Source organism: Saprolegnia parasitica (genome assembly GCF_000151545.1).
Source record: "Saprolegnia parasitica CBS 223.65 unplaced genomic scaffold supercont2.54, whole genome shotgun sequence".
NCBI classification, from domain to species: Eukaryota; Oomycota; class Saprolegniomycetes; order Saprolegniales; family Saprolegniaceae; genus Saprolegnia; species Saprolegnia parasitica.
This window is the reverse complement of record NW_012156448.1, coordinates 65,679-79,671: the sequence shown is the minus strand read 5'-3', so window position 1 is coordinate 79,671 and position 13,993 is coordinate 65,679. Positions and strand designations below refer to the sequence as shown.

Here is a 13,993-nt window from a genome sequence, read left to right as displayed (position 1 = left end):
GTGCTCTGTGCTCTTTGCTCTGTGCTCGCTGCTCGGTGCTCATGTTGGTTCTGTGTTGGATCTGATGTTGGTTGTCGGTCCCCCTGACCGTTGTTTTTGTTATTGTCTGGCTGGAGCATGTCGTCGTCTTCCTCGGATATGCCGTCTTGTACAGCGTGGCGATAAGTTCCTCATCGCTCAGCGTCGCTTGGTCTGATGGCGCGGCTCTCAGCAGGCCAAGGCGTCGACTGACGAGGCCTCCTTCTGCTGCGGCCTGGATGACCGACGGCCGCGCCTCGGAGGACGCGGCCACTCGTCGGTTGGTTTCGCTTGCGGAACGGCTGGAAAAACGCAGAATCGTCGAGTAACGTTCTCTCGAGCGTCTCCTAGAGCTTGTATGGCGCGGAAGACCTCTTGCGCACGACAACATTGCCGTGAGCGAACGAGATACGGCTTGTCATGCTGCCACGTACCCAACATAGGACGAAAAGATATCACTATTTCGAGTTCCAACATGCAAGCGATACCATTCGGCTTCGATCAACGGCTGTATGTGGCCCCACACAAAGCCATCGACACCTCATGTCTCTACGACCAACGGGACGTCGTCGACTCGCGCTTGACCGTGTTTACTGCAGCACGCACCGGGAGCCATCAAATCCATTTGGCTTCACCCAGAGGTCGCCGAGATGATGGCCGGCGTCAACAAGCTCGGGAAGCACCTCTAGCACATCCGCGAGGCGCATCGAGATGGTTAGTACTCCTTGGTAAGGCGTAGCGCCTGGATCCCCACGAACGTCATCGCGAGCGTCTCCATCAACAGCACTGACACAGACGAGAAGGTCGTGATGAAAGTCTCGATGCTGTCACATGCGGGATACGGAGGCAAGATGCAAACTTGGTGGGAGCGGAAGGAGCACAGAGACCGCGACGAGTGCACCGACGCCCGGCATGGCCTCGATGGCATGCGGTAGTATGAGTGCGTGTGGCGGCGTTCCACGAGTGGCCTTGGCCTTGGTCGTGCGGTCATCGTGGCAAGCTGGTTGCTTGTCGTGTCGCGGAAGCGTCGAATGTTGGCTTCTAAATTTCGTATCCGGATGCGCGATCGGATTGGTGGAAATCTTGGTCCAGCAGCCAATCCAGCGCAACCCTCACCCGTTCCAAGATCCTCAATCCTGGACGACAGTGCGTCTCAAGAAGGAAAAACCGTGACATATCAACTACATCCTTGCTCATGCACCACGTCCAAGGTACTCCGCAACAGGTCTCCGCATCAGGTTTGCTGCATGAACGATGTGATTCTAGCAAAACGATTTCTGCCAATCCGATCGCGCATCCGGATAAGAAATTTAGAAGCCCGCGCTCACGCTTCCGCACGTCGTCGAGGCGATTGCTACGTGCTTGAGCAACCACAACGACGTTGGCTGCTTCCTTCGAGCCGTGCCACGGATGCACTTGACGCCAGCACTCACAGCTTTTCTCGACGGCAACACGGCCATGCCATCAACGGTCAGCGCCAACTGGCCGTACATCACCTTAAGCGGGACGGAGTTGCCGCCTTCCGTCTTGGCGTTGCTTGCAGCGACACTACCGCTGCGTCCTCGCATTCAACTCCAGTGCTCGATCCAGGAACCGGCATGACTTGGTCGCTCGTCGCCGTCGTTGGACCTGCGCTCAGCAGTGTCAATTTCAATGTTTTCAGCGACCGCATGGTCGATGGTCAATGTCAAGCAATCTGCGACCTCCTCTTGCAGCGCTGCCCACGTCTGTACCGAGTAATGCTCTTCGACTATTCCTTTTCGGAGAACGAGGGCGTCGAGTTCAACGATCCCGCCTCGACTGCCGCGCGACAACGCGACGATGCTGCCGTTGCGTTCTGCGATGCGCTGCAAGCCAACATGACGCTGACGGACCTCATTATCACCAACGCCCACAGCCTCGGTGGCTTCCACGGCCGCACGCTCCCAGTGTCGTTGAAGACCTTGAATTGGGAGGGTTGCTCGAATGGTGTTGGCGACGACGCAACGGTGACGAACCTTGCGACCGCCGTCTGCAGCACGAAGCTCAAGCACTTCGAGAGCAGCGTCTTTGGCCAACTGGCGACACGTTCGGCCGCGGCGCCAACGCTTGCACAACTCAAGTCGCTCGTCGTCGTCGACCGACTGGATGTCAACCACACAGATGCATTGATTGCGGGCTTGTCCCGGCGCTGACCTCTCTCGAGCTTCGCGATCTCGTCGTCGATGGAGCTGCTCATGGAGGCGCTTGCGTCGACGTGCGTGCGTCTGAAGACGCTCAGTATTCATGGGCATCAGTGGACGAGGCAGGAGGTCGTGGCTGTCCTTTCTGGCGTCGTGCAACTGCCATGCTTGACGTCACTGCGCACGTCGATGTGCCTCTCCGACGCGCGGGACGTGCTTCCGGCGCTCGTTGCTGCAGGCCGCCAACTCCTTTGCCTTGACACACAGGAACCCCTTCAAGATATTGTTTTGGCCAATCACGAGCAATGGCACATCCTGCGCCGCCAGCAACGAGTACTATTGGCCGATCCCATCCGGAACGCTGAGAAAGACATGGCCAAAGCTGTGGATTCATCCTGAATGGCTTCGGAATCTTCCTTCGAGGCGCTCGCTTTTCATGTATGATAGTTGCAGTGGCCACTTCGATGCGCAACGAGTCGAGCGTGCTTACTTGCTCGTTGACCCGATCACGCTCGACACATACGAGTGCATATCGCTCATGTGCTTCCACCGCTGCCTGTACATGGACGGCATCCGACAAAGCGGGACGCCTGCTGGGCTTCCTCGCCGTCACAGAAGAGGATTTGGCCGGAGCCCACAACCGCCGCCTCCGTCCGGCCAAGCGCTGTTCGAGCTTGGGGTCGCGGGAAAAGCCACCCAAGAAGAAGCCGCCAATGACAGTCGGAACTATATATCGCCCTGTCCAGTACTACAGTGGTCCTCCACTGGTGTACTCAGAGTACCGGTATGACGGCAGTCATCCAGCCACTTGATCAGCCTCGCGGTATACTCCTCGCTGGGTGTACTGGGTGTACGGGCAGGCCGCTCGCCTGCCGGCCAACACGGGTGGAGGTCTCATTGGGGCGGTTGGCGGAGCGAACCGCCGTGTCCCAACGGCGACAGCGCCACGGTCGTTCATTGGTGCACCAACCGTCCAAACTTGAGGTACTACCGTTCTATTGGAAGACTACCGGTGCGACGACACCTCTCAGAAAGAGTCTGGTTCGACGCGAACGAGGTGTGATGCTGAATCTGGTCGGGCCCGTTCTCGTGCCCGTCGCCGAGGACCTCAGCGCTGCCATCGTGGCGGCTGTGCTCTGCGCCTCGCTGCTGCTGACGGCGGGCATTCTGCAGCAAGGCGCGCAACCCTCAATGTTCCAAGACGGCTTGATCTTCTTCAGGCCAGTGTGCCACGTGGCAGCCGATAACATTAGTTTGGACGCCGCGACAGACGACGCCGGGGTGGCGGAGATGCCGACTGCAAGCTGCACACCACCAGGTTCGATCGGCGCCCAGTTGGTGCTAACGTCGCACCTCCCGACGCTCACGCTGCTGCTCTCGATCGTCGTCGTCGCCGGCGCAGTCGTCGTCGCGTCAACGACGACAACCTAATGCATCACGCCGAGTGTATATAACCTGGGATATGAACGCGGCGGCGGCAGGTGGTCGGCCGTACCTATACTTTAGACAAGTTGTTGCAATGAAATTTTACGGGGAATTCCCGTTCTGCAACGGTCGCCGGTCGTTCCGGATACGTCCACATACAAACGCGGCATCAACCCGATCCGGCATCCGGATGATGGCCATCAATGACATGCTGCCTCACTGTGGCAGAGGGCTCGTCGGCGTCGCGCAGATGGTCGTGCCATCCACTGCGAATTTTCATCCGCTGCTGCCCCAACTCTACGCGCCTGAGCCCTGCTGCTGCAGACGTCCACCACCACCACGAGCCACGCATGCCCAGTATCCATATACAGTCCTTTGGGGCAGTCAGAGTACCAGTCGCGTGCACGTGATGCCACCCAAGCGCCCGACCGAGGCCAGTGGCCGCCGCTACGCGCCGCCCGCCGGTCGTCCGTCCAACAACGCCGCCAATGCCAAGCCGCGCGCGCCGCGAAAGGGCGTGAGCAGCCGTGCGTCCAACGTCCCATCCGCCGCCTCGTCGTACGAGTACGACTACGAGTACAACATGATGCCGATGATGCAGGCGCCGCCCAAGTCGCAGCCAACCTTCCTCTCCAACATTGCGCCCATCTCGGCGAAAGAGGCGAGCATGAAGGGCTCGAACGCGATGCAACTCCTGCTGCAGGGCACGTCGTTCACGATCGACGATGCGTTCCGCGCGATCGAGCGTGCGATCCAAGCCGAGAACGAGGGCCGGTTCCGCGAGGCGCTCAAGCACTTTCTGGACGGCGGCGAGATGATTGTGACGGCCGCCGAGAAGGAAGCGTCCCAGAAGGTCCGCAACCTCCTCCTCCATAAAGGCAAGGAGGTGCTCGAGTGGGCCGAGCACCTCGCCGAGTGGATCGAGCGCTACAACACGTCGACGCCGCCGGTCCGCATCGCCAAGCCGATGGCCGTCGAGGTCACGTACGACCGCACGATGAACTCGCCAGACCTCGACGAAACCGAGGCGCGCATGATGTTTTACACGCCCGTGTGCTCGGGCCCGAAAGCGTTCACCGAGACGGGGTACCGGCTGCAGTGCATCCAGAGCGGCCGCCGCCCGCGGCTCATGGTGGTCATCACCATGTACAACGAAGACGAGAACGAGCTCCGGTCGACGCTCCGCAAGGTCTGCAACAACGTCCTGTACCTCAAGCAGCACAGCCTCCCGGGGTACGAAGGCGACGACGCGTGGAAGCAGGTGCTGGTCGTCGTCGTCTCGGATGGCCGCACGAAAGCCAACAAAGGCACGCTCGAGTGGCTCGCCAACGTCGGCCTCTACGACGAAGACGTTATGAACATCACGTCGACCGGCGTCAAGGTGCAGTGCCACCTCTTCGAGCATTCGCTTCAGATGACGAAAGAGAACTCGATCCGGTTCCCGCCACTCCAAGTGGCCTTTGCACTCAAGGAGAACAATGCGGGAAGCTCGACTCGCACCTCTGGTACTTTGACGCGTTTGCCGAGCAGATCATGCCCGACTACACCGTGCTCCTCGACGTCGGCACGATGCCGACCAAGTCGTCGTTCTACAAGCTGCTCACGGCGCTCGAGATCAACGCACAGATCGGCGGCGTCTGCGGCGAGATTGCGGTCGACAAGCCGCTGCCCAACATGTGCAACTGGGTCATCGCGGCGCAGCATTTCGAATACAAGATTTCCAACATCCTCGACAAGTCGCTCGAGTCGTGCTTCGGCTTCATCTCGGTGCTGCCCGGCGCGTTCTCGGCCTACCGCTACAAGGCGATTCGCGGCGCGCCACTGCAAGCGTACTTTAAGAGTCTCACAACCGACATGGCCGAGCTCGGACCGTTTGCTGGCAACATGTACCTCGCCGAAGATCGCATCCTGTGCTTTGAGCTCCTCGCGCGCAAAGACTGCAACTGGACCATGCACTACGTCAAGGACGCGATCGCGCGCACAGACGTGCCGACCAACTTGATCGACCTCGTGGGCCAGCGCCGGCGCTGGCTCAACGGGTCGTTTTTCGCGACGTTGTTTGCGATCTGGAACTGGGGCCGCGTGTACACCGAGTCGAACCACTCGCTCACGCGCAAGCTCGCGCTCCTCGTGCAGTACATTTACAACATTCTGCAAGTGCTCTTCTCGGCGTCTCAGCGGCCAACTTTTACCTCGCCTTGTACTTTGTCATCTTCCAAGGCTTCCGCGACAACCGGTGGAACTTCATCGACACGTCCGAGTACCCGCAGTGGGTCCTCGACGGCCTCCCGACGGCGTTTAACGTCTTTTACGCGGTCACGGTCTTTACCCAAGTCACGATCGGCCTCGGCAACAAGCCCAAACACGTCAAAGGCACCCATTACCTCATCTCGGTGCTCTTTGGCTTGCTCATGCTGCTCGCATCCGGTGTCGCCATCGTCATCTTCATCACGTCCTCGAAAGACGCCATGGCGATCGTGCTCGCAGTGCTCATTCTCGGCACGTTCTTCATTGGGTCAGCGCTGCACTGCGAAGTGCACCACATTGTGCTCACGTTCGTCCAGTACACGGCGCTCATGCCGAGCTTTGTCAACATCCTCATGGTCTACTCGTTCTGCAACCTCCACGACCTCAGCTGGGGCACAAAGGGCATCGACACGGGCCACGAGGCCCATAAAACCGAAGCCGTCGGCCAGTACAAGGACATTGTCGCGCGCCAAAAAGCTCTGGAGGCCAAGAAAGCCCAAGACGCGCGCAACCAAGACGAGCTCAAGAAGCGCTTCGACTCGTTCCGGTCCAACTTGCTACTGGTGTGGGTCATGTCCAACATGTCGATGGTCATCATCTGCGTCAACACGGTCGGCGCCGACTCGTTCTTGCCGTTCTTGTACGCGTTCGTCGCCGCCTTCAACGGCATCCGGCTCCTCGGCTGCATCGGGTACCTCATCTACTACGCGCGGCAGTTCCTCCTCTTCAATACGCTGAGCGCCACGGGCGTCCTCCACAAGCGCCACGAAGCGCGCAAGCACAAGAAGGCCGAGGACCCGGACCCGATCGACATGGAACTCGGCACGTTCAACGAACCGGCGACGTCCGAGATTGGCGCGCCCATGATGCAAGCGCCGTACAACCGCATGCGTTAGATCGATAGCTTTATCGGATACACGTCGCCGATAAGATCCAATGTACTAGTACCATTACAATTTGCATGGTGACGACTTACCGTAGATGAGATATGGATTTGGTCGTCCTAGATAGATGGATAGTACGAGATGGATACACGGCCAAGTCCACTTTGCACTTGCTGCCGAACAACGCCGACACGACGCCGCGCGCGCTATCTAGTATTATCCAAGACGATCTATCCACCTGCCATCGAGCATTTAAATACTTCCCACTGGCTACGCGTCCTTGGATACCTGGTACGACGTTGGCTGATGCGAGACACATGTCCGAAGCATTCTTTTAATGTCTATCGCGCCTCTCGTTAGGTTTCGATTAGATCTTATTGGCGAGAATGTCGGCACGGAAGCTCTCCATGAGCGACGTCATGTAGTAGAGGTTGTGGAGCGTTGCGAGCATCATGCCTGTAGGCTCATGCGCCTTGAAGAGGTGGTGGATGTACGACACGCTGTGCTCCTTGCACGCGGGACAGCTGCAGCTCTCGTCGATCGGGCCATGGTGCGACGCAAACTTGCCTTTCGTGACTTGGATGCGCCCGAGGGTTTTGGAAAACACCGTGCCGTGGCGGCCCGCGCGCGTCGGGTAGCACGAGTCGAACGTGTCGATACCAAGCGGGACGCAGCCGTGGAGCGACGGCTCGTCCGCAATTCCGAGCAAGTGAATGGGCTTTTCTCGTGGCAGCTGCGGCGTCACGTACGTCAGCAATTCCAACATCTCGTCGCGGTTCTTGCCAATGCTACCGCCGATGGCGTGGCCGTCAAACGGCAACGACGCAATGTACTCGACGCTCTGCTTTCGGAGGTCGTAGTCGACGCCGCCGTGGATGACACCATACATGGCTTGCTTCTGCACGTTCTTGAGATGCTCGCGCAGACTCCGGGCCTCCCAGCGGTGCGTGCGCTTGACCGAGAGCGCCTAGTACGATGCCACGTCATCCACCGTTTCAAATAAGAAAGGAGTTGCTACAAGCGCCTCGGGCGTAATGTGGTACGGCGGCAACTCGTCAAATGGAATGATAATGTCGGCGCCGTACGCCTTCTGAATCTGGACGCTCGACTCGGGCGTGAGCGTCACCTTGCGCCCGTCCCGGTACGACTTGAAGTCGACGCCGTCTTCGCTGATCTTGGCGACCGTCGACGGACCGTCGCGGTACTTGCCGCCGTGGCTGCGGCCCGCACCCTTCATTGTGAGCTCTTCGTGCACCGAGCCATACGCGAGCGAAAACACTTGGAAGCCGCCGCTGTCGGTGATGAGCGGTCGCGTCCGGTTCATGTACTTGTGCAAGCCACCGGCGCCGGCAATGACGTCCGGGCCTGGCTGCAAGAGCAGGTGGTATGAATTCGCAAACATGAGCTGGACACCCGCCGCGTCAGCCTCGCGCTGCGTGACGCCTACACCTTGCATGTTGGCACAGGGCAAGTGGAGAATATGACAACCTTTGAGCGCGGCGTTGGTGCCAACGGGCACAAATCCTGGCGTGTCGATGACACCGTGCGGCGTGTGGATGCGCCCGACGCGCGCCCGCGACTTGGTCGACTCGTGCAGCACTTCAAACCGAAAAAATCGCGCGCGGCGTACGCTGGGAACGTCGACGCCTCGGGTGGCGGGCCATAGTCGTGGTCCTTCTTGAACCGGACCTTCTTGACTTTCTGGACGGGTGCCACCACATCGGTGCTCGTCGTCGCGGCCGTCGACAGATGCACCACGGAGCGACGGCTCGCGGCGCGGTTCGCCGCCAATGGTCGCCACATTGCCTATGCGGATGCGACAGGCGACCGTATCCGGCACTCGGCTCGAGTGCCGCCGGCGTCATCTCGGCCATCGGTCGGTCTCCAGGACGTTAGGCTCGGCTCACCCTGCAGCAGCCAGGTCGCCACGGAGGACCCCACGTCAGGTGGACTCCATGACGTGGCACTCGCAGGTGCCTTTAGACAGGCAGCATGTCGTCGGCACAGATACGCGATCGCCCTTTCGACGACCGGTGCACAAGACGACAACTTGTGCACGATTGGAAGGTCCGCAAGCATCAGTCTTTCAATTGTACTATCTCCAACCGACTTGGCGGTCCCCAGACAACAATACTACTAGTGCGTAGGACATGCACGAGGACGACTGTTGGATTCGAAACGTGTTTTTTAAAATTGAGTCAGCGTCGAGCCGCGCGTCGACTCGATGCCCATGTTGTTCATGTCGCTCGGCGTGTTGTACGTGAAGCCTTGGAACGTGATCGAGCCGCGCACGTCCGACGACCGGTTGTACGAGCCGCCCATGACGGTCGCGTCCGGCACCGAGTTGAGCTGCATTTTCGTAAACTCGGCCTCGAAATTCTTGGTCTCTTCGAGGTTGATGTTGGCGCACGGGTTGAAGGGCGGCGGCAGCTCCCGCGCGTAGAGCGCATCCCAGTTGATGGTCGCGAAGAACGGGTGCACCTGGATGTCCTTGGCACTCTTGTTGCCGAGGCGCTCGGTCGGGTTGCGGTTCAAGAGGCCCGCAATCAGCGACTGCGCCGGCGCCGAGACATAGTCGGGGAACGTCAAAGGCGCGTTCCGGACACGGTCAAAGAGCTTTTGGCGGTTGCGCGTGTACCACGGCGGGAGGCCCGTGAGCATCTCGTAGAGCACCATACCGAGGGCCCACCAGTCGACCGACGTGCCGTGACCGACGCGGTCGAGGATCTCGGGCGGGAGATACTCGGGCGTCCCGCACATCGAGTTGGTGCCTTCTGCACCGTCCGTGATACCTTCCTTCGCCAAGCCAAAGTCGGCTATCATCGTCGAGATGAGGTTCCACGCGCCAGCTAGCGTACTGTACCTAGGAGGACGTGGCCCGTCGCGTCGAAGAGGATGTTTTCGGGCTTGAGATCCCTAATACGACGCGTGCGTGAGCGTACCGAGATGGACAAGATCGATGGTACCGGTAGACGACTCCGAGCTGGTGCAGATGGTCAAGGGCGAGGACAATCTCAGCGGCGTAAAAGCAGGCCATGCTCTCGGAGAAACGCTCCATGCGCGAGAGATGGAAGAAGAGCTCGCCGCCGGGGCAGTAGTCGATGACAAAGTAGAGCTTTTGCGTGGTCTGGAACGCGTAATGCAAGTGCACTACGAAGTTAGGGTAAGAAACCATGCTTGGGCAAGAGGAGACGCACCAATGTACGGGTGCTTGGTGAGCCCGAGGACGCGGCGCTCCGTGCGCGTGTGCTCGACCTGGTTGCGTCGCTTGACGTTGGGCTTGCTCAACGTCTTCATCGCGTACAGCTTCTTCGAGTCCTTCTTCCGCACGAGCGTCACCTTGCCGTACGACCCTTTTCCAATGACCTTGAGCAGCTCAAAGTCATCGAGGCGCGTCTTGGGCGTGTTGTAGAGTGTGATCTCGTCCTCCATGTTGGCCTCCTTGTCAAACTCGGCGCTGTCGTCGAGCTCGGACGAGGCCTTCGAGACGTACTCGACCTTGGGCGCGGCCTGCGGCTTGGGCACACAGTTGGCGCTCGTGTCCGAGGGCGGCGTCGTCCGCGGCTCCTTCTATACACATGCATTGCAGTGAACCATATCGACAAGCAAGCAAGCGGTCGTACGTGCTCGAGGAGGAAGACCTTGAGCGCTTCGCTGTTGTGCGGGTTCGGGTACGGCGACGTCGGGTCCCACGCACAGAGCTGCTGGAGCCACACGCTGAGCTCGAGCTGGCGCTTGTGCACAAACTCGGGGTTGAGGCTGCCAATGAACTTCTTGGGCGGCACGGCCGTGCACTTGTAGCCTTCCTTGACGAGCTACGTTTCGGCTAAGTACCATCTTCCATAGCTGCGCTGTACCGTGTCGTGGAGCTCCTTGAACTCATGGTATCGGTGCTTGACGACGTAGCTCATGTTGTCGATCTGGACTTCGAGGATGTACACCGTGTGCTTGGAGCCACCCGAGCTCACGATCTCATGGCCCACGATCGCGTTGAACCGGACCATGCTCCTCCCGTCGTCTTGGCCCCTCGCTCCTATATTCGTTGTGGCGGCTCGAAATAGCCGGCAGCCTGCCTTCCGGATACGTACAGCGTATCCGGATCGAATAAAAATGTCGACCTTCAACGTTGCAAATCATGGCGCGCTGTGTCTTTATGGCTCGGATCGTAGTCGACGTAGAGGCGGCGCTGCGTCAAGCTCGCACCCACGCTTAGTCGGTGCCATCGACTAAAACGAGGAGTCGCTTCTCGGCGCCCAGCAGGTCGCAGTTACGCACGCGTGTGGTGCTTAAGACATGACGTTCGTCCGTCCCTTCTACTCGTTCGATCGCTCTCTCCAGCAGTCGCTCTCAATCCCGCGATCATCTTAGTCGATATCTCGACTAGGCATTGTCCGAGTCGATGGATGCGGCGACTGCAATGCAGCAACTCGATGGACGCCTTGTCTCTTCTCGTCCATGCAGCTACAGTTCGATGTACGCGCTGAGGACGGCGACGAGCGGCCGCGAGTGAGTCATGCTGGCCGTCTTGAAGTATGCAGTTTGAGAGGTTTTGGGCAAGCAAGACCGCCAAGGTCGACTGCCCGGTTGAGTGTATTCCCGGTAATACTGCCATTGCTCGCATGAATATATAGCAGTCAAGAAATGGCGTGCAGGGGGCCATGCTCGTCTTGGGGCGTGACGTACGAGTGTGTGTTGCTTGGTGACGCGCCGGCGCAGAAGCCTGGCGACGCCAGCTGGTTTTCGGAAACGCTTCTGGCGCTTGGGAAACCTCTGAAAGTCGATACGCGCGAGCCAGCAGTAGAAAGGCAGGACCGACCGATGGCCGCCGACGACACGAGACGCATGTTCACGATCGCAGCGCTGGTCTGCCAGGTCGTGTCGACGGTCGCGGCCTCGTACATGCTGCTGCGCATCCGCCACACGACGGCCCTCTCGACAAAGCTCATCTTTTACCGCGCGCTGAGCGACGTGGGCTTTTCGCTCACGGGCGCGATAGCCAACGTCCTCGCCTTGCGTCGCGCGCCGCCGTCGTGGCCCATTGACGTCTTCCTCAAGGCGCCGCACTGGAGCCTCGAGATCTCGTCCTTTCTCTGGTCGATTGCCCTCGCCTTGTACATTTTGTTTCGGCAGAACCAGCGCGGCGACTTCTCGATGATCTTCACGCACACGGCGATCTGGTCGCTCACGCTGCTCTACGCCGCGCTCGAGATCTACGCGCTCGAGTCGAATTCGCAGCAGGTGCCACTGATCGCGCGCGTCGTCTGGGACACGCTCGCCCTCATCGCGCTCGTGACCGTTCTCTATACGCTCTGCTCGTTCCGGGCGCACAAGATTCGGTCCGGCCAGCTCGGACAGAGCGTCGTCATGGGCAAGCTCCTTGGCTACATGCTCATCTTCCTCGCGTTCGTGACACCCAACCTCACCAACGACGTGTGGTTCTTCGCGACCGGCGCGTTAACGCAGACGCCCGACGACGCCTTTGCCAACATCTCGTCGATCTTGTTTGCGCTGTGGCCGACCGGCAACTGCATCGTGTTTCTTTCCAAAGTCAACTGCTACCGGCCGCCGACGTCCAAGATTGACGAGGCGGCGCCGCCGCTCTCGCCGACCCAAGAGCTCCACGGGCTTGAGATTGGCGAGAAGATTGGCCAAGGCCTCGCGGTCGTGTACCGCGGCAAGTGGCGCGGCGCAGTCGTCGCCGTCAAGATGAAGATGCTGCTCCTCGACAACAACGACGAAGCGCTCGACCCGGCGTTTTTGCACGAGTGCAACGTCGAGATCCAGCAAGAAGCCATCGTGATGAAGCGACTCACGCACCCTAACATTGTGCTCTTCATGGAGGCCGGGTTCCACCAAGGCTCGATTTGCATCATCTCCGAGTACTGCGCGCGCGGCTCGCTCCGCGACGTGCTCTCGAATGCGTATGCGCTCAACGGGCGGAGCATCATTTGGCCGATGAAGATTCGACTCGCGCTGGGCCTTGCGTACGGACTGCAGTACCTGCACAACTCGCAGATGATCCATCGGGACCTCAAGAGCCCCAACATCCTCGTCGACGAGACGTGGCATGCCAAGATCGCCGACTTTGGCACGCTTCGCCTTGCCGAGATCGTCCGGAGCCAGAACCACCACGTGTCGCCAGAGATGACCGGCCTCGTCGGCACCACCCGCTGGATGGCCCCCGAGGTCATCAAGGGCCACAAGCAGTACACGGAGAAGATTGATATTTATTCGCTTGGCGTCATCCTCTGGGAGCTCATTGACGGCCGGAAGCTGCCGTACGACGAGATCCGGTGGAACCACCAGATTGAAGCCGCCATCGTCCAAGGCAAGCGCCCGACGATCGTCGCCAACTCGTGCCCGCCGCGCTGGAAGGTGCTCGTCTCCATGTGCTGGCAAGTCGACCCGACGCAGCGCCCGACGATCGCGCAGCTCATTCGATCGCTGCACCGCGTCGCGAAAGAAGACATCAAGGACGCACTGCACAAGAACTTGCCCTTCGTCGGCAACCTGCAGCAGATGGACTGCGACTACATCCTCAAGAATACGCGCTGCGAGGTCGACATTGAGCCGCCGGGCACCTTGTACTTTAAGCGCACGGCCAGCGACGTGAGCCTCCTCTCGGCCACGAGCACGAATTCGCACCTCAAGCACATTCCGCTGCTCGAAGAGACCAACACGGGGCGGTCTGGCGGCGGCAAGTCGAGCTTCTACGCCTTGGCCTAGCTGCATCTAGGATTTTGTGATTATTTAATAGTACAACATGTGTCGCTTCAAACGAGCTGATCCACGTGCATGCAGTGTCAACTGCCTTTGCGCGAGAAGGTGCGGCCATGGCGTCGTCTTCAAGCTCCTCCAAGCGAGCCGCACGAGCTCGATCGCATGCACCGTCGAGGATTGTAGCCGAGGCAGTGTCGCAATGTCATCCTGCTTGGCAACGCAGTCGAGCTCCAGGTCGGGATCGTCGTAGGGGTAGGTGTGTATGGCGCGATTTTAAGTACGCGAATCAACAGACCGGTTGGTGCTGCCGTTGTTAGAAGCAGGATTCAGAAGGAACTCTTGTCCGTTGGCAAGCTCACCAGGCTTATTGGAATCAGTGTGTTGCTCCAAGCGCCCTTTGATCGATGCATTTTGGTCTGCAGGGGTTCGATCCCTTTCGACAAGAAGTCGTTGAAGGTAGCACGGAGCTCGTTGCAGATTGTAGCAATCGGAACGTAGGCGCTTGCCGTTGGTCACCGCCGTGTACGTAGAGTGGTC

General features: G+C 59.5%; 6 protein-coding genes across 6 annotated transcripts; 4 read left to right on the top strand and 2 right to left on the bottom strand.

Moving 5' to 3' along the window:
- Positions 1–1,757: 1,757 nt before the first annotated feature.
- SPRG_09814 (hypothetical protein) lies at positions 1,758–2,192 on the top strand (the record flags this gene model as incomplete). The annotated part of the gene is made up of 1 exon (XM_012349464.1): positions 1,758–2,192. One exon carries the CDS (start codon positions 1,758–1,760, stop codon positions 2,190–2,192), a length of 435 nt encoding a protein of 144 aa, XP_012204854.1.
- Positions 2,193–3,242: 1,050 nt separating this feature from the next.
- Positions 3,243–3,611, top strand: SPRG_09813 (hypothetical protein; the record flags this gene model as incomplete). Its single annotated transcript, XM_012349463.1, has 1 exon — positions 3,243–3,611. One exon carries the CDS (start codon positions 3,243–3,245, stop codon positions 3,609–3,611), a length of 369 nt encoding a protein of 122 aa, XP_012204853.1.
- Positions 3,612–4,014: 403 nt separating this feature from the next.
- Positions 4,015–6,748, top strand: SPRG_09812 (hypothetical protein; the record flags this gene model as incomplete). Its single annotated transcript, XM_012349462.1, has 3 exons — positions 4,015–5,058; positions 5,094–5,740; positions 5,764–6,748. 3 exons carry the CDS (start codon positions 4,015–4,017, stop codon positions 6,746–6,748), a joined length of 2,676 nt encoding a protein of 891 aa, XP_012204852.1.
- A 330-nt stretch (positions 6,749–7,078) lies between these two features.
- SPRG_09811 (queuine tRNA-ribosyltransferase) lies at positions 7,079–8,610 on the bottom strand (the record flags this gene model as incomplete). The annotated part of the gene is made up of 4 exons (XM_012349461.1): positions 7,079–7,703; positions 7,755–8,179; positions 8,225–8,542; positions 8,577–8,610. 4 exons carry the CDS (start codon positions 8,608–8,610, stop codon positions 7,104–7,106), a joined length of 1,377 nt encoding a protein of 458 aa, XP_012204851.1. The 3' UTR covers positions 7,079–7,103.
- Positions 8,611–8,882: 272 nt separating this feature from the next.
- Positions 8,883–10,779, bottom strand: SPRG_09810 (AGC protein kinase). Its single transcript, XM_012349460.1, has 6 exons — positions 10,594–10,779; positions 10,360–10,551; positions 9,934–10,306; positions 9,703–9,886; positions 9,600–9,652; positions 8,883–9,552 (listed from the first exon to the last, which is right to left on the bottom strand). The coding sequence occupies exons 1-6, from the start codon at positions 10,738–10,740 to the stop codon at positions 8,924–8,926; spliced, it is 1,578 nt and encodes a 525-aa protein (XP_012204850.1). The 5' UTR covers positions 10,741–10,779; the 3' UTR covers positions 8,883–8,923.
- A 740-nt stretch (positions 10,780–11,519) lies between these two features.
- SPRG_09809 (TKL protein kinase) lies at positions 11,520–13,462 on the top strand (the record flags this gene model as incomplete). The annotated part of the gene is made up of 1 exon (XM_012349459.1): positions 11,520–13,462. The coding sequence occupies exon 1, from the start codon at positions 11,555–11,557 to the stop codon at positions 13,460–13,462; it is 1,908 nt and encodes a 635-aa protein (XP_012204849.1). The 5' UTR covers positions 11,520–11,554.
- Positions 13,463–13,993: the final 531 nt, after the last annotated feature.

Bases quoted from the DNA above. Each gene is read 5' to 3' on its own strand.
- SPRG_09810 (XM_012349460.1), bottom strand. From the start codon at position 10,740: ATGGTCCGGTTCAACGCGATCGTGGGCCATGAGATCGTGAGCTCGGGT. The intron at 10,552-10,593 runs GTACAGCGCAGC...GCCGAAACGTAG, and splicing joins TCAAGGAGCTCCACGACACG to CTCGTCAAGGAAGGCTACAA. The intron at 9,553-9,599 runs GTACAGTACGCT...CGACGATGATAG, and splicing joins GACGGGCCACGTCCTCCTAG to CCGACTTTGGCTTGGCGAAG.